The sequence below is a fragment of the Pleuronectes platessa genome, chromosome 15 (genome assembly GCF_947347685.1).
Source record: "Pleuronectes platessa chromosome 15, fPlePla1.1, whole genome shotgun sequence".
In the NCBI taxonomy this organism is placed as follows: Eukaryota; Metazoa; Chordata; class Actinopteri; order Pleuronectiformes; family Pleuronectidae; genus Pleuronectes; species Pleuronectes platessa.
In genome coordinates, this window is record NC_070640.1 from 4,298,057 (window position 1) to 4,317,193 (window position 19,137).

Genomic DNA, 19,137 nt, shown 5'->3' on the forward strand with positions numbered 1-19,137 from the left:
TCTGCTGGAGGAAAATGTGCACTGCCTGCCAGAGAGCCAGGATTCGATTGACGTATTGCATAGGAGATCTTTATCTTTCCACTCCCCCCCGCCCTAAAACACAAGTATTGTGTGTAACTGTAATCCAATAAATACAGTATTTTACTACCTAAGTCTATGAAGGCCGGGTTAGTAAACTATTAAGTGTCAAAGAAGAGTGAGAGACAGGCCCCAGACAAAACCGTGAAACTACGTAAATAAAGTGTTTGGTATAAAGTCTCCACCACTAACTCAGCTGATGTGTCTTCTCCCACGCAGGCTCGGACATGGCCATCTTCTGCCTGCTGTGTGGGAAGCGCTTCCAGACCCAGCCGATGCTGCAGCAGCACATGGAAGTCCACGCCGGCGTCCGCAGCTACATCTGCAGCGAATGCAACCGGACCTTCCCGAGCCACACTGCACTCAAACGTCACCTCCGCTCACACACAGGTCAGTGGGAGTGGATTGTTGTTGTGTGTGTAATGTCCGTCTTTTCCTTCTCAGCCTCTTCCTCCTGGGCTGGATTGTGGTTGGAGCAAACTAAGTAGAGCAAAGTAGTTTAGATGTTCCTCTCAAAACCTGTTGTGGGGGATCCTCTCACCTCCCCAGGACAGATCTGATCCATCCCTCTTATGTTTTCTGGATTTGCCCGATGGTCAGCGATGATTTTTACCCACAATGCATCTGCATGAACAATTCATGTCCTCATAGGTGACTCAACACACCATTTGTCTCTTTGACATAAGGGGTAAGAAGTCCAATCTGGACGAGGATAAAGCAACTGACGGACATTCACCCCCTTGTCCAGACACCCAGTAACTGAGAGTCAATCTGGCAACTTGTGTTTTACACGTTAGAACTAGAAAATTTTTATATTATACTTCATTATATACAAATATAAGTGGAGAAATGCAGGAACGGATATCGACCACCACAATTACATCTAAACCCGGCTGATAAAAAAAACTACCAGTTACCGTACTTGCCAGCTAATGATTAATCCCCCCCCCCCCCCCCACCACCACCACCACCACCACCACCCGCGCTCCAACCGGTTTTACATCAGTGTCTCAGGTGAACCAGTGCGATGTTGCTGCCGCAGCGTTTCTGCTCAGGAAATTACTCAACTCCGCCGGTCCTGCTTAAATAAGCAGTTGCAGTGAATGTGCTTTCTCCATTTGTGTGTCTGCCACTTTATTCTGAGCTGAATGTGAGATGTTTGTTAGAGAAGTGGAGCCGAGCTGAAGGACGAGCATCAAGGACTGATTGGGTTTCATTTCAGAGGCTCTCAGCTGCTTTCTGGTTAAATTGAAGCTCAGAATTAACAGTGAAAACAGTTTTTGTGTGTTTTTGAAATTCCTCCACAGAATCAACATGTGGTTATGGATGGTTGTTAATATTCAGTATCACCGGCTTCAGAGAGCAAGGACACGGGACCTTGGTGCAAGATGCTTTATTCAAAAATATGTTTTTCTTTTCTTTTAGTATTTGTTAAACTGAAGGGGAATAAAAAATCAACTATGAAGTATCTTACCTGTTAATCACAGATACAGCTTTAGCTGATTTTCATATAATATTTAACATTACATGACCTCCACAGGAATATCACACCTCCAACTGATGTGTATATCTAACTAGTCACAAAGACAATTAATTAAAAACCTGTTTTATTTATAGGGAGACAAACCTTGACAATTTGGAGAATTTGGGCCTTGGCTTCTTTCAGAATAGTGTAAATATGTGGAAAAATACATATTTATGTGTTTATCTCAATGTACTTAATGTTCTCAAAGGCAACCATTATCATTTCCTTTCTAATGTTAGCATATAGAAATTATAAAATGGACAATGCTGTGCCAACGAGTCCAGATTTGCTTAGATAAAGTCTCAAGTAAATATTTAAATATAAAAACGTGAAATATAAAAATTATATTTTTAGTAATCGACTTGAAACATTTTATTTTAATCTATTAGTGTAATTTTTTATCCTATTCCCATTCATGTATTATCTTTTGGCCTAAATTGTGGATATTTTAACAAAAGTTTAGCTCAAATTTGAATTTCATTTGAATGTATTTTCACAAATATCCATTTGAAACAGAGGAAGTTAGTTTTTTCTTGTAAATTACTTTCAGTTTGTTTCTCTCAGATTACTAAACAGTGTGATATCACCGTGGTGTATCAGGGTAACAGCTGACCATAACAAAAAAGGTCTTCAAAAACCTGAAATATTAAAACCTTGTACCATAACAAGTATGATCCTGTTCAAACATGACTTATACATTACAACACAAATGTAAAATCAAGTGCGTTTTCTTTTAGAAAGGATTTATCTCTGTCCCTTCACGTACTCGAGCAGATCTGGCTGAGCAGCATCAATCCAGGTCAACAGACTGAGTGAATTCTGCTTCAGTCAGACGCAGCTTATTTACAGCCTGTTCTCTTTTTCTTTGTTGTTGTTTTTTTTCCTTGCGTCCACCAGTAATTCTCTCAGCGCTCGCTCTCTGCCGAGGCGAGGGCCTGGATACTAATACACTGTGCGAGGGGAGCAGAGGTAGCCCTGATAGATGTGGCTATTCAGAGCGAGGGGGAGGGGGGGGGGGGTACACTGCCATGACAGAATATGAAAACATGGAAATGAATCCCATTTCACCGGCGGAGGGATGGAGGCTTTTTTTTTCTTCTCTCTCTCTCTCTCTCTCTCTCGTCTGCGACCTTAAATAACTGTCTCTCTGTCAGAGACGATTTAGCTCACCGGCTCCCGGATAAATATTTGAAACGAAAAGGCGGCGAGATGAGAGCAGTCGTCCCTATTTACAAGTCAGGCGAATACACCATTAGTGTGTGATGGTGGCGGTACGGGCTGAGGGTTGATGTCGGGGATGGGGAGGGGTTGGGGGGTGGGGGGGGTACAGTAGCGTTGCACACATCTGCTCCGTGTGCCAGACATTGGAGAGGACGCGAGCGGCGCCTCTGATCCACCTGCCCACCCGAGCAAACGCAAATGTCAACCCCCGGCCCCCGTCTCCCGGTGGCTGCCGCAGATGAGACTCTGCAGCCCGGTGCCACTCTGAACCTCATCCCGCTGTGGGCGTGCGTTAAATCACAATGAGGCAGCCATGAAAGCAATCGTTTAAATATGATGTGCAGCCTTTTGTCAGGGGAGGGAGAGGGGGGGGGGATTATAAAGTCGTAGCGACTCACACAGCCAGAAATAGGTCCTAATTTACCCTCCAAAAAAACGAAGTGGCGTTCCTCTACATTTTGCACTTTGATGTTAATAATCTCATTCACACTTTGCTTGGCAAAAATAGCGTGTGAAAGCCGAGCTGCACGGTGGATCCACCTCAGAGGAGCAGTGGTGGGAAGTTCAGCTTCCTGCTGCCGTGTTTGTTCAGACAGAGACTCATAGGCCCTGTGTGGTTTTGGGGGGGTTTGAGTTAAGTTGTTTTTAAAAATGCAATAAGAAAATGCAAATGTAGGACTTGATGAAAAGAGTAGGACACAACATGCATCTCCACTAAAGAAACAATGATATTGTCATCAACATTGTCCTAGCCAGTCTTGCCATTAAATTATCTTCAGTTGTATTTTAATATGTATTTTAACTCTAAATCAATTATAAATAAAGAGCAACCTTTTCCCCCTTTTATCCTTTTTAGAGCTGTTTTGAATGTGAGACACCAGAAGTTCAATCTATCATCTGTTCATTAGGCTCATTGTCGTGAGTTAAATGATAAATTAAAAACTCAAAAGAGAACTATGCACAATATAGACTGAAAACTGAATTATCTCTTCAGGGACCTCTATTTAGTCGTGTGTGTTATCTGTTAATGAAGAACTCAAAACAAAGATCTAAATAGTTGAAATTTCACTTTCTATCAAGGAATTATTGACTTATACACCTTGTGATACCTTTAATGATATGTATGATATATATTTATATCAGTATTGACAAACACCATAATAAAGGTTTCTTAAGGTAAAGTTAAAGCCTATAAGTCATAAATTCCCTGATTATTTTAAGACACAGTACAAAATAAAACTGTAATTAATAAAGAACAAACAACCCTTCTTCCGTCATCTTATCATCCTATTCCACATAATTCATCTTATCATGCAAAACAATATATTGTTGCTGGCTCTGTTGGTTTTCCATTAGATTTTTGAGGCATATAAAGCAAGAGCAGCTCATATATTTCACCATGAATTTAACGTTTAAAGTCTAATCCTAGAAAAATAATAATATAAAAGATATAACGCAGAACTCTTGAAAATGTATTCTAAAACATTAAATACAGTTTAGTATGTAGCATATAATTACATGCATTTTAGTAGAAAAACTATTTTACATCAAGGTATAATATCTTTAATAGAGTCTCTCGGAGTCATTTTATCTCTATAAGAGGAATCTGAGGTTTTCACAGTGAGCAGAGACAGAAGGTAAATCCTTCATGCAGCCATTTTGCTGTCTTGCTTCTGTGGTTATTTTGTTTTATTCATGCTGTTGATGTTTAGTCGTAACATTAATTCTACATCCATCATATCCTTCCTATTTGCTGATAGATGTCTGATCCACTCACCTGTTGAACCGTCGGCACACAAGTTGTGTTGTGTGTTATTGTTGTGGAGGTTTAATGAATAGTCTTTGTTTGAGTGCTTTCAGTCGTCTTCAGCTCGCACACAGAAATAAAACCACTGGTTCCCTCAGGTGTTTTTTCCAGAGTAGATAAATCAGCCAGATTTCCTTGTAAATACCGAGATCTCAACTCCGAGTGTTCGACCCTAATCTTAATGGACGCAACGTCTCGTCCGCCTCGGAGAAGCTCTCAACCCGCCGCCCCCTTATTGGTTGAATCACTATTCTGTTGTGTCAACTGACAGCACGGAGCGGCAAAAAGCACTTTTATGGGCGTTCATTACGTGTGCTTCATTTTACCTGTCGGCCGCCTTATCTTCTGAAAGCAGCCTCGACACTGGATCACCATTTAGGACGAGGGGGGGGGGGGGGAGAAGCAGATTTAATGGTGTTTATTTCGGCGTGTTAATCTCGTCCTCATCTCGCCCGGGCTGTCTGTCTCTCTCTCTCTCTCTCACTCTCTCTCTCTCTCTCTCTCTCTCTCTCTCTCTCTCTCTCTCTCTCTCTCTCTCTCTCTCTCTCTCTCGTTTCCCCTCATCCACCTGCGGTTCCATCACCTCGTGGATGTTACGCACACTTGCGTCCATGTTGTCCTCTTTGTTGTGCTTGTATGTCTAAATTGCATGTGTGCAGGGTACAGTAGGGCAGTCGAGACACACACACACACACAATGTGGGGCTGGTAACAGTGGCAGTCATGGCAGCTGTGCTATTCCCCTTCCCCTAACAACACACACACACACATACACACACACATACACACACACACAGTGTCTTTACAGACCAGGCCTTCATTAATATTCTGTTGTTGTGCACTGTCTGTGTGTAAGTGTCTGTGAGAGTGTGTGTGTGTACGTGTGTGATTTTTTTTTTTTTTACTCCGAGCCAATTTGCTGTCTGCTGTGGCGCGGTGTTTTGTGTTCGCAGCTGTATTTGATAGTGCTACAGCCAGAGAGAGAGAGAGAGAGAGGGGAAGAGAGAGGGAGAGAATGAATTGAGAGGGGGAGAGGAGAGGGAGAGAGAGAGAACGAGCCAGCTCCGGTCGTGTCAGTGATGGAGATCAGTGATTTACAGCCTCTTACCGTATATAATGAACACGCCCCAGGTGCCCATGGGCACCCTCACTAGGCCGATGGGGGTGTCTAAGGAGGTGATGGAGGGAGGGGGGGAGTGGATATGTAAATTTAGAGATGGTTTTGAGGGGGGTGGGGTGTGGGTGTGGTGGGGGTCAGGAGGAGACGCAGGTGGTGATGCTTGGGGGCACCCATGGGTCCTCTCACCACACATTCTGCGGTTCCACCTCACTGTGCCGGGTCCTCCTCTGTGGCCCCGCTGCCATGTGGTCACACCAGAGAAAGGAGGAGAGGAAAGAAAGAAAGGGAGGAAGGAAGGAGGGTAGAGGAGGAGAGGAAGGAAGGAGGGGAGGAGAGGAAGCAATAGTGGCAGATTTGGGATGGACACCATGACACTATTATTCTCCAGCTCCCCCCCGTGAGAATATCCTGACAGAATGAAATCCTGTCTGGTCCTTCTTTTTTTTTTTCTTACGTCCACACGCTGTGATTATTATAGAATTGTGTCTGATTTATTTAAAGCTCTGCAGCTCCTCTGCACTCTGGCGGCCCCAGGTGGCCGCCGCGGGTATCAGGCGTGATGTGCATCCCAGGCACACACTGTAACAGGAGGAGGCTGCTGGAGCTGGGCTGCAGCCACTTGGCATTTCAGACCAGTCTGCTCTTTGTCTGGCTTCACTCACACTGAACATCAGATGCTATCTGCTCTGTTCAACTGGGTGAATTATACAGAACGGAAAAAAAGAAATTTACTGTTATCTCTCTTTACTGCACATCATCAGTCGGAGCTCGAACCTGAAGCCACTGTGGCTTCTCGTTTTTATTGGTTTTACAATTTTGTTTGGTTGGTTTGTTGTTATAAAGATGGAGAGATAGACGGATGGGAAGGATGGATGGATCAATAGAGGGATGGATGGATAAATATAATGGGAGGATACAATTGAAAGATACTGTAGATATTATGGATACGCTGATGGATACGATACTATACAATAGATACCACAATATAGAGTACTATAAGATAGATACTATAAAATAGGATACGAGGGATGGATGGATAGATACACAGTCTATATGATATAATGGTAAAGTCAGAATTAAATAAGGTAAAAGCCAAATCAATCTGTGATATCCACATTATGTATTTTCTTTATTTCCTATGAGCACCACAACTGTAAAGCGTGTTTTGTAGTGAATCCGATGCAGTGCAGAACCCCCCCCCCCCCCTGTTATAATCCTTTGTGTTGCTTTGTGCACAAAGACAGTGAGCTCTAAAGTCTAGATTTAGACCCCCGCTCACAGCCTCCTCCGTGTATTAGCATCCCACTCGGCCCGGCTGATCGGAGGCCCTAATTAAAGACAGGTGAATCGGAGCTCAATTATTATTCCTGCGGCGTCGTGCGAGCCCACCGAGCTCCGTGATGGATTGTGATCTCTGCTGTGGATGAAACGCTGGAAAGAGCACAATGTCTTACAGCGGGAGCCACTGATAACTTCATGCAGACAAATAAAGACTGTCACTTTTATTGATTTTTTTTTTTTTCCTCCCTCCACCGTGCCTCCACCAACACCACCCTCCACCCCCCCCCTCCGTCCCCATCACAGCTTCTCTTTAATGGCCAGGCGTTGCAATATCTCCAGACGTCGAGTTTCCCTCCACGACACCCGCAATGTGATCAGCCTTTAAGGAGAGGGCCATCTCTTGTTCCTGTCGTGCTAAGAAAAGCAAATGCATGCGTACGTACTGTTAAAAAAAGAGAGAAATATATATTAAATACAATATGCAGGAATGGAAGTGAGATTGTCCCCTAACAGCGGGGCAGTGGCAGCAGCACATAACGAGAAATGCAATTTATTCGCCGGCACGCTGCTGCTTGGACAGCCAGATAATGAAAGGCATAGGTCATTGGTGGCGACTTAAACCCGCAGCAATGGAGGGAAATATATTAATAAATATCCACAACATTAGTTGGATGGAGGGTGTAACGGGGGGGCAAATGATGCGAGGACGAGCCCCTCGTCAAACGTCGGGGACACAATTAGTCTGGCGGACGGCTGGTGAGAGCCTCCTGCAAATCATAATATCCCTGATCATTGACATCTGAATATCCATTAGCCCCCCCCCCCCCCCCCCTTGTCATTTTCATTTTTTTGCCCCGAGCACACGCACTGTACATCCGCCAGCCGGGAATAAGTGGAACGTCTCAGAATGTAAATACGGCGCCGTGTGAATTAAGAGTGTGAATACGTTTACCTGGTGTGGGAGGATTAGTAGAGAGGAGATATTAATACGTACGCAGTAAATAAATATAGTAACAGTAAAGGCTTCAAAAGATTAATCTCAGTTATTCTCATTTAATCATCATTTGCATGTAACATCTTCTTCGGTTTTGACATTAACCATATTTCAATACTGAGGATGTAATTATTGTCATTCATTCTTCTAATAAGTCTATTTATCTGTCTGTCTGTTGCTTTTTGTATATCAGTGATTTCTTAAATATCAATATTAAACCCTTATGACAATGAAATGTATTTGAGATTTAATATTTTACAGTTAAACTTAGTAAAAATAACTATAGTTCAGCTCAATCTGCGGTTCACGTACAGGCTTCAGATCCCAGTTAAACCTTGAATGTGTTTACCTGCCTTAACGCTGAAGTATCTACTGGTTCACTGAAGGAAACAAAGTAAATATTGAGCCCATGTTTGTTGTTGTTTATTCAGGCTGCAGATATTTGTGTTATTATAACTTCCAGTAAACAAGGGGAAGGGGGGGTGGTCTCTCTTGGCAGGTTAGAGACAAACAAGGAGTAAGGCAGCAGTAATTGAAATATAAGTATTAATAAAAGCCACAGAATACAACTTTGAGTTATTGATCCTATTTCCATCACGTTTATTCATCGACCACAGTCGCTTTACCCACAATGCCCTTGTGAATTCCCCCAACTTGATCCAGTGAGCGGCTTAGTGGAGCAGCCATCTTGTTCAACATCTCGTCCACGGGGAGATGTGCATGTTTGTTACTCGTCAGATTGAAACTACATATATATTTACTGTACATCAAAGTGTAATACATCCTGTGATGACAAACTCAGTTGGTTATCGCAGCGTCGCCACATCCGCCAGGTTCTCCATTAGCGCTCCGTGGGACTGGGGCTGCTCAGTCAATAATACATCTCGTGGCCTCTGGACAGGCGACGATTATTTAAGACTTCACACAAAACCAAACAGTGCAGGTGATTTGTGGAGAAAGAGGTTTGCATTCGTCTGGTTGTGTTAAAGCCTTTAAACAGGTTCACTGAGGCATAGCTACTGTTGTTCTTGTGTTTTGAATGAACCGACCCAACTCAACGGTTGAGGGCCAACCAACTGTAAACAATGAATATGTCTGGTTGATGTTCATTAAGCAAATCTCCATGTTTCTGACCTTCGTGCTGTTCCTAACCTTTTTGCCATTTCCTCCATATAAACCCTGTCTTCTCCTCTTCCCACATGTCAGCGGGGGACCACCCATACGAGTGCGAGTTCTGCGGGAGCTGCTTCCGAGACGAGAGCACGCTGAAGGGTCACAAGCGCATCCACACCGGGGAGAAGCCCTATGAATGTAACGGCTGCGGCAAGAAGTTCAGCCTCAAGCACCAGCTGGAAACCCACTACCGCGTGCACACAGGTACTGTGGTTTTCAAAAGATATTATTTCTTCTTACACATTATGTTTTTTAAACTCTTAAACATTACAATTGGTATTAGTCCTGAATGTATCCATCTTTATGCCAAGTTCAAACTTGGTCTTCAAACTCTGATTGGCTGTAGTTGTCACAGAGTCGTTCACACATGTAGCCCTTTAGGAATCTATTGGGAGGAAGCCACTTAAATCACATCTTTGAAGACTTAGCTCGTAGAGATTGGCGACTTCTGATTGAATACCATTTTGACTCGGATCTGGGGCTTTAGTTAATGACTTCCGAAATGTATCGGCGAGTTGAAATCAAGCTAAAATGAGAATGAAGCGTTATCCCTTGAGGGTCAAGGAGGAGGACCTAGGCCGAGAGGCGGAGTTGCACCCTGTCACCAACGTGTCAATGAGCCAAGATAAAGACACAAGCAACCATTCACACCTACAGATAATCGAGTCCCCAGTCAACCCAACCTGCACAGGGAAGCCAGTCTAACCAGACAACACCCACACAGGCAACAGAGCTGACCACATGCACCACCGTGCCACCAAAAGCCTAAACCAAGTATCGGTATGGCTCTATATTCTAGAGCAACAGCAGCACAGTCGTTGCATCCTTCGCACCCATCCCTCGACTTGATGAGTGCAACACTATATCACGTTGCCACTTCATAACAACGCAGTGTTTAAACATATTGATGTGACATATGGAGGCCGTTAACCGACTCTGTTTGAGGGAATCCGATTCGCGCGGCAGCGGCCGGAGCAGATGGATATCTCCGTTGCTGCGATACAGTAGACGAATGTCTCAGAAGACTTTGTATTGATCCCGGTATATTTAGAGCCCCATAAAGATGTTGACACGGTGATAAGCTGGGTGCCCCGGAGAACGAGTGCACCGCGAGGACGCCGCGAGTGCTCACCAGGATGGCACACGGCCAAGGCTTTATGCCTCCTCGCCATTTCTCCTTATTCTCTAACACACACTCAAACACCTTCTCCCCATTCAGTAAGCCAGCTGTTAAGCCACACTATCAAGGCAGGCTGTCCAATAATTGGCTCCCCCCCTCCTGTCCAGCCTTTCACCTTTTATGTGGGGGAGAGGGGCTTTGCGTTAAGCCGCAGAGCAACAGCAGATAACAAGAGCAAGTGACAAGCTCACAGTCAAAGGCCACCTCACACAAAAGGCAGCTGCTTGATGAATCATCGACATTGGCAACCTAACCTCCCCGCCCCCCCCCTTCTCCTCACACATCCTAAATGCCAATGGCGGATCAATACCCCGGGCCCCATTTGCAATTCATTATGAGCTGGTTATTCGAGGGCGAGCCTGTTTACAGTTTGCTTATCAATATCACCGAGATCACACCGGTATCCACACGCTCCTGGAGCAGCACCCGCCCACAACCACCTGCGACAGTGTATTTATGCTTATTGGCTAAATGGTGCCGTGACCCCGGCTTCCCGCGGAGGTCAAGGTTAACCAAGGGGCTGAGAGAACGAGGGGGGGGCGGGGCCGAGCGGCTCGTTGTTTTCCTGCCGGCGCTCACGTGCCACGCTCCAGCTGAAAGGTGACAGCGAGAGCCGGGCCAGATCACTTCCGACAGCTCATTTCAAATGCCACTGGAAAAGGTCGGCATTTACATGTCTAATTTGCGTCTGCCGGCTCGGGCGCTGGCGGATTATTCCCCCCCCATCACTCAAATCATTAGCACATTTAGGTCGGCCGCTGCTGCCGAATTGAAATGTGCCTCTCGACTGTAGCAGCCCCCCCCCCCCCCCCCCCCCTCACAGCAAGAAAGCAGAGTTGTGCTCTGATTTATGACACCTCCAGGAGCTCTTTGTGTGGCAGGAGCTGTATTATGTGTAAAGATTAGATGATTAGATGGGGTTTAGCACAGAAATACCAGATGTTTAAATATCACACTTTCCATTAATAATTTCTACCTGGAAATTGTATTTTTACAGTTGATGGGATCTAGTTTCTGTATTTGTTGTCACAGTTTTAGCATCAATGCTGTTCAGGAGCGTTTCAAGGGACTTTGAGGGACCACAGGCAAAATGGCCCTGGGGGGGGGCTACAGCTAATCAAACTAAACACATACAACCAAAACACATCATTAAAAAAATTAACACAATTCTTTATTTATCAAGAATATAGACCATGCATGCACACAACTAGACTGGCTCTCGGGTTGGAGGCTCCATGGCTGTTGGATATAAGGAAGTTCCCACTAAATTGTCTTTGTGGATTAACGTGATCACTCGTTCTCGGGGACCCACACAATTGTCTGCTTGTGTGATCATTGTAATACCATTATAATCAGGGCAGTAATCAGAGAGATCTGGGAACACGGGGACATTGTGTTAAGTCTAACAGGGCAAGAAACACAAGCACTTAAGAAACTGCTCTTTTTGGTGGTTTGAGTCCAATTTTTCTGTCCTCCTCAGTGGAACATTAGGTTAATTATCAAATCTTGGATTCAGATGTTTGTATTTTTCATAAGGACAGTAAATAAATCCTCATTCTTCTGCACTGTCTCTGCAGGCGTCTGATTAAGTAGCATGACATCTCTCTTCCGCTGCGCAGCGTGATGTGAAGGGAAAAAAGCGTTGCACGTTTTCCGACATCCTAATACAGTGGAGTCTTTTTAATAAGACCACTAATGAGAATTGATAACAACTGAACACAAAGGACTTATTTCCCCTCAACGGCAGGAATAATTAGAAGCTCATTTTGTTATCTTCTGGAGGGATATTGGGACCGACCCGCCTGGCTCTGTGTTAACATCGTCTGTCAGAGGTGAACCAACTTCACCGCTGTACAATTTACGCCCTTTTGTTCTTTTTCTCGTGGAGTTGTACCAATTATCGGCGGCCGTGTGAACAACTTTAAAGAGTTGAGCGTGGTCTCTTCCAGCCGCACGCCGCTGCTCATCAGACTGCTGGGGATTTCGCTCCCGCGTTTTTTGACTCCTTGCTTTAATGCGTGCGCGGCCCAATTATCATAACAACACCAGCATTCCTTGTGAGCCAACAGGGTGAAATCTGCGCCTGGTTAAATTAGCAGTGACGGCACATTCGTCTGTCCTGAAGCCCGGAGACAGAGACGCTCTTTCTCTCACAGCGGGTTTCACTCGCTGCAAACTGCCAAGAAACAATATTTTGCCAATAAGGGATCTTTTCTTTCAATTAAACGGCTTTTATTCTTGTCATGTCGATTTTATTTGAAGTTTCTCTTTGCCAATTTAACACCGAGGATTTTATTGAGTGCTTGAGATACGTATATTGTCATGTTGTGTTAAAATTGTGTTTGATTTAATGCATTTATTAGGTCGTAACACTGTTGTTGACCGACGCTGTGTTGTCTCCGTCCTCAGGTGAGAAGCCATTTGAGTGCAAGCTGTGCCACCAGCGATCCAGGGACTACTCGGCCATGATCAAGCACCTGCGCACCCACAATGGCGCCTCGCCCTACCAATGCACCATCTGCCTGGAGTACTGCCCCAGCCTGTCATCCATGCAGAAGCACATGAAAGGCCACAAGCCCGAAGACGTCCCCCCAGACTGGCGCATAGAGAAGACCTACCTTTACCTCTGCTATGTCTGAGTCCGGGAGAGTGAAGAGGGGAAGGGTACGTGAGCGGGTGGGGAGGAGAGGAGGAGGAGGAGGAGGAGAGGAGGAGGAGAGGGGAATGTAATTGAGCGGAGAGGAGGCATTTGGAGTGTTGACAGCTGAGGAACGTCAGCGGCGAGAGACTCGAAAGCAAGAGGGTTAGATTTCTCTTTTTTTCTTTTCATGCAAAAGGGCGGCGGCAGCGACCGGCCGGTGGGGGGGGGGGGGGACACAGGTGCTGAGAAGAGGAAGACTTGGACACGGAGAGAGATTCTCCACCATTGTTCGGATTCACCGGGTCATTCACTACATCTGCAACTTTGGTATTGTTTCGGGTAATTTCACACGGCACCGGAAAGCGAGCGAGCGGCGAGGAAGTGACGCTGCTGCAGCCACCAGGGGGCGAGGAAGCCGATTCTCAAGGGCTACCTGAACCACCGGGAACTGAATCTCTAACTCCGTTTCTTTAGTCCAAAACAGATGAAAGGATTTTTGTTGTGTTTACCATCACACTGCACATCAAAGAATATGTAAAGCATCAGATTAGGCCTCCTCTTCATCATCGCCGTTTCCACAAACCTACATTTCTAAAATCAAACGCCAAATTTATTCTGATTTCTAAACCGAAACATATTTTCAATTTTCATTTGAGTTTTAAAACAGCCGTACACTCCGGTGGGAGTTTTTCCTGCTTTTGGGTGAACACGCCCCCGAATCTTTCCCAAATGGGAATCAGATCACTTTTGTTTAGGCAGCGGGACACAGGTTTTAATCCCAAAAATCTATCTCTCCCCGGCCTGCACGTTAAATCCTTGAGTTCCCGGCAGCGGTGGCAGCGAGTCAGCCCTTGAGAATCGGCAAGAGGAGCCGCTCGGCTTCTTCAGCAGACGAGACAGCTGAACTGGACAGGTGGGAGCATTAAAATACTGCAAACCAAGCAGCCATTTGGTTGTTGTGGTGGTGGTGACGGGGGGGAAGCTGGTGCTGCCTATGGTCGGATGCCTCCCTGGTTTTTTCTCACAAGTCTTCCTGGTTGTGCATCAGACGAGGGCTGGAGGAGGAGGAGTCATCACTGGCGCCCCCACCCACCCACCACCCCCCCACTCCGAGCCGAAGGCTAACTTGCGTCACTTTTGTTTCTATCACATATATTTTTTTTTTCGTTCTAGCTCCGCGTCATAGTTTATCAAAGCTTGAATGCACAGATAAAACAAATGACGACAACAGTCTCTGTTCGATGTCTGCGAGGTCGTATAATCCTCCCATTAAAACCATAACCAGCTACGGCAGCACGCCACAATACACCCAACAATACTCAACTACTCAGCAATACATGACTGGACTGCGTGTACCCATGTGCATTGTAACCACACCACTATCATAATCTCACACTACACAACAACACTCTATAACACAGCGGATCGGTCCATTCACCACCACTGTGATGGAAAACAACATTTTTGGGATACAGCTGCTTATTTCTCTTCTTATTTTTTTTGTTGGTGGGAGTCCTGTGACTTTGACTGCTCGTGGTGAATGTTGAAGAGTTGCTGGGATGCCTTAGCTGCACCCCCGAGCAGCTCGGTGGAAGGCGGTGCTGCAGGATGAAGACTGTTATATGGCTGCAAAAAAAAAAAAACATGAATGTGAAAAGACTGTGAGCCCGGTTCGGACAAAGGCTGCGTCGAAATGTTACCGTCGCAGGTTAATGCTGCATTACAGGTCAATGTCGGACATCTTTAATTCCAAGCAGTCATATAACAGAACCCCGGCCAACCAGGGATTCGAACCATCTCACCTTAAGATCATTCAATTCAAACTTAGCTCTACAATGAGACAAGGATTTTTTTTTCAAACTAGCTGATCCGGCCTCAGAAAAGGCTGCGCTTTATTTTGTAGTTATAAAACAGATATAATGTTTAAATAGTTCATAATCTCAGATATGTTTGCACTGAAGAAATCACCATCAGGGCTTTAAGCAAATCGAAAGCATGAAAGATTGGAGGGTTAGTCAAAACCCTCAGGATAATATCAAAAAAACTATATTGTTACAATAACCTTTAAAGTCTCAAACCCAAATTCAAATCTTTTCACACTTGACGTTTGAATTTCAGACTTTCTGACGTCCCTGAAAGCAGCATTAGTCCTCTCATGGTGAACACAGCCACAGGTATTAAGGTCGAACAGAAAGTCTTTGATGAGCGTCACTGATTGGACGAGATACGGCCCAGCAGCTTAGTGGGCGACCAGTAAGATGACAGAACAAATCTGCTCTCTCTCTCTTTCTGTGGTTTGGTTTTTTTTCATCCCTGCGCTTTGTCTCTCGTCTCCTGTCGTTTGTTATCGTTATTGTTGACCTTGAGTTTTATCTCAACACATCGTACTTGAATTTTTGTGACCTCATGTTGCTTGTGTATTTTTTTTTCCCTTTTTGTTTTTGGTTTCTTCTGTACTTTTGTTTTGTTCTCGTTCATGAGCGTACGTCGGAAAGATGCATTGCACAACGTGATGAAGCAATGGAGGCGATGAAAAAAATATTAAGTGCCACGGTGAAGAGATTTGTTTTTCTAATGTTGTGTATTTCTTTGTGCATTAGTTGTTACCAAACTTGGTATTATTATTAACCCTGCTTGTTAAAGAGCCGGAAGGTTTGGTCATTTGTTATAAAAGCTACCTCTAAGTTGTTTTATTTTCCTTTTATTTTTTTGGCAAAAGCACATATTTGTGTGTTTGTGTGTTTTGCGTTATTTCATCATTGCTACTTCATCTCATGCTTTTTTATTTTTTTTGATTTATGATTGTGTTTTTGAGCAAAATGTACATAAAAGGGTAAGAAATAACAAAAGTAGAGATTGATAGGATGTGAAAATCATTCAAACGGATGTTTATTCTTCTCTTATAGTCCCCTTCCCCCCCCCCTCCCCCAACTCCAACCAGAGAAGCGCAGAGAAAAAAACAAAACAAAAGCAATTGTGAAGCCTTAAGTGATGAGTCGGAGGGACTCGGCAGACGAGAGGAATTTTCTTTTCAAGAGGGTTTAAAGTGGAGAATTTAAACTTGAAAATATGTTAATAGAATTGTAGTTTTGTAATGTGAAGAAGAACAAAAAAAAAGAGAAAAGAGGGTTCATGGAAAAATACGGCGGAACCTCCCGGGACGGGTGAAATTTGCAGCGATGCAGCGTGCGTTGGACAATTGGAACTGCAAGCGGTAATCAAAACAAAAAAAAATAACAAAAGAAATGAAAAAAATACCCTGAGGGTTAAAAATAGAGTAATTCTCTCGAGTGTATTCCTGAACAAGAGCCACCAGAGGCAATTTGATATATAAAAATTGTGATATTTTTGTATCGTCAGTCCTTTTTCCATTTGTGGAGGGTCACAGCAGGGCACAAATATTTGTATTTCCTTCTTTTTACCTGTTTTATTTTTTCTCTTCTCTCTGGGTGTGAATCATTTTTGCCTTGCTCCTCTTTGATATTGTTGGACAAAAAAACTGTGTGTGTGAAACATATTGTAATAATAAGTGTTGCTTTCTGGATGTCAATTGCATTGTAGGTGAAGGACTCAAATCTATCTGCCACAACTTTTACGAGTGTGTGTGTGTGTATGTGAGTTTGAAAAAACAAAAAAACAACAACAAAAAAAGATGATAAAATACAGCGAGGAGGGGTGGGGGGGCGCTGTCAAAACCGACCAATTAGTACTTGTCATTCACAATTTTTCAATCAAACTTGACTGTCGACATATTTTTGTTTTTGTACTTGAAAAAAAAAATGAAAAAAGAAGAAGGGATGGCACGTCCCGTTTGGTGTCTTGCCATTTTATTCTCAAACACTGTGAGCAGAGGGGGCTTTTTTCACCCTCCTTAAAAATATCCACCCACTATAATATAACCCAGTCACGGCTCAGTCTGAAACCACCACAATGCAAAACCTGTGCAGTCACGTTGTTCCCATCATCGTCCTCTGAATGTTTTCTACTTTTCTCTCGTGCGGGTGAACGAGTGCGTAAACGACTGTGTTACTATGTGCGTGCGTGCCTGATTGTGCGTCTGTGTGTATGTATGTGTGTGTGTGTGTATTAGTGGAAAAATGCACTAATCAGATCAGATACAAAATAAGAGGATATTCTATGCCACTTTTTTCTCTATGTTGGAAAAAAATATATATATACATTGGCATCGATATAGTTCTTCCCTCAGTGTTCCTCCGATGTTTCTGTACTATCTTTGTGCCTAAAAATGGAAATTGTTCAACAAAAATATCCATCTATATCTGCTTAGTTTTCTGTATTTTCAGAAGAAAATAAAAATGGTGTCTCCAGCACCCTAGGGATGTCATGACGCTCGTAAATGACCCGATTTGGGGTTTTTCTCTTTTTGTTTTTTAAGATCCTGAATAGAGCAGGGCTTCTTTTTCAAGGACTGCAATAAACCCCTGAATGCTACTGAAATAGCAACTGGAATTTTTGCATTCACTTCTTCTTCGTCCTCGTCCGGGTCTGTGATTGGCGCACACAAAAAGCATTTGTTTAGTGAACACAAAGCAAAAAGCATGCAAAGACAAAATGTGCTGGAACGCAGTCGTGCAAATCTGCTCCACGCACATCGTCTGTTTCTTTTTATTTTTATTTTACAGCAACAGGTTTGCTAACGAGAACTTTATATATCGCTCTTGGAAGAAAAAAATTGCGGAGGCCTCCATTTGGGTAGGTTGGCACTGGGGTATCCCCCCCCCCCCCTTCTCCCCCTTCTGCGCTACTTCAGTTTTTTCGCCTTTTTGAAAGTACTTTTTCTTTTTCTACAAAATGCATTTTAGAAGGGGATGTGAAATTTCGTCAGAGAGGAATCATGGCATCCCTGGAGCTGGCCCTCTGTGTTTTGGTGTGGTGTTTCTAGAACAAAGTAGCCATTTCATGCAGTGTTGCGATGCATGTGCCATCAAGGTCTAGACTAAAAACTGTTTGAGTAACAAAGCACCAAGACATTGTATTTTTTTATATTAGCACTGAGGACCAATCGCCCTGTCGGACCAAGCATAACTAAGCTTTTTGTGTAACGAAGCTTTTTTCTCTCGTTGTCTTTCCCTGGCTTGTCTGTGCTACTTCTCTCCTCCATTGTTGTGACAGCACAAGTGCCAGTCGAGTTGCTCTGTATTAAGAAAAATAGTGTTTTTATTATGATTTGAATTGTTATAGTTTTTGTCTACCTCAGCACCTAATCTTAGCCTAATCTTAGAAGGTGCCCAATTATTATTTTTTATTTTCTTTATTTTGTTCTCTCTATTGTTGTCGGTTGTATGATCATTCTTTTTTTTGTTTTTTGAAAAATTTGCATTAGAGCTTTGCAAAGGTCCTTTGTCTTTTCCAGCGACAATGTGCTATTTTTTGTTTTTTGTTTTTCGTGGCCGTGCGTTTCCTGTTGAGCTGTGCCACCAATCTATAGCCACCGTCTGTTGATATAGAGGTTGTTCTTTTTTGTTTTCTTTCCATGTAGAATCGGACACATCTCTTTGTAACATTTCAGTGTTCTCTGATGGAGTGTGAAAAAAAATAAAAAGGATAAATAAAAGATTGAATGCTGCAGGTTCTCTTCTCCATGTTGTCACTAAAGTCAATGTTGTGCCTTTGATAGTGAAAAATATAAAGAATATTTCGAGTTTTTTTTTTTTTTACATCCTACTAACGGTAGATTGTTTTTTGTAGTGACATTTTTTTTGTATTTTTATTTATGAGTCTCATAATAAAAATCTAATCACGATGTTCAGTTGTATACTTTCAATCTGCAGTTAGAAAAAAAATAAAAAGTTGACTTCATGTTGTTTGTCGTAGCCATCTTTCCATCTCCGGATTCGTTCTAAACAAATATAGGAGGTTAAAAACATATTTATTTTGTCGCTGTGCATGTTCGTGATCTGCTTCCTAATATTACACAATACTTTTCATTTTACTAGTTTAATAACAAACTACACTGTATAATTGTGAGATTATTTACAAAATTATTGATTATTAACACCCATAAAATTTCAGTTCGATGAGACCGGATTGTTCAGTTCTTATAGTAGAAATGTAAAAGGAAAAAATTTATATTATCAGAGAAATAAAATCATTTATT

General features: G+C 43.3%; 1 protein-coding gene across 1 annotated transcript; it reads left to right on the top strand.

The window, feature by feature from the left end:
* Positions 1-297: 297 nt before the first annotated feature.
* zbtb16a (zinc finger and BTB domain containing 16a) lies at positions 298-18,839 on the top strand (the record flags this gene model as incomplete). Its single annotated transcript, XM_053441630.1, is given in 3 exon segments — positions 298-468; positions 9,232-9,402; positions 12,788-18,839. Coding segments are annotated over 3 exon segments (572 nt in total), but the record flags the coding sequence as incomplete, so codon positions are not given.
* Between the last annotated feature and the right edge of the window lie 298 nt (positions 18,840-19,137).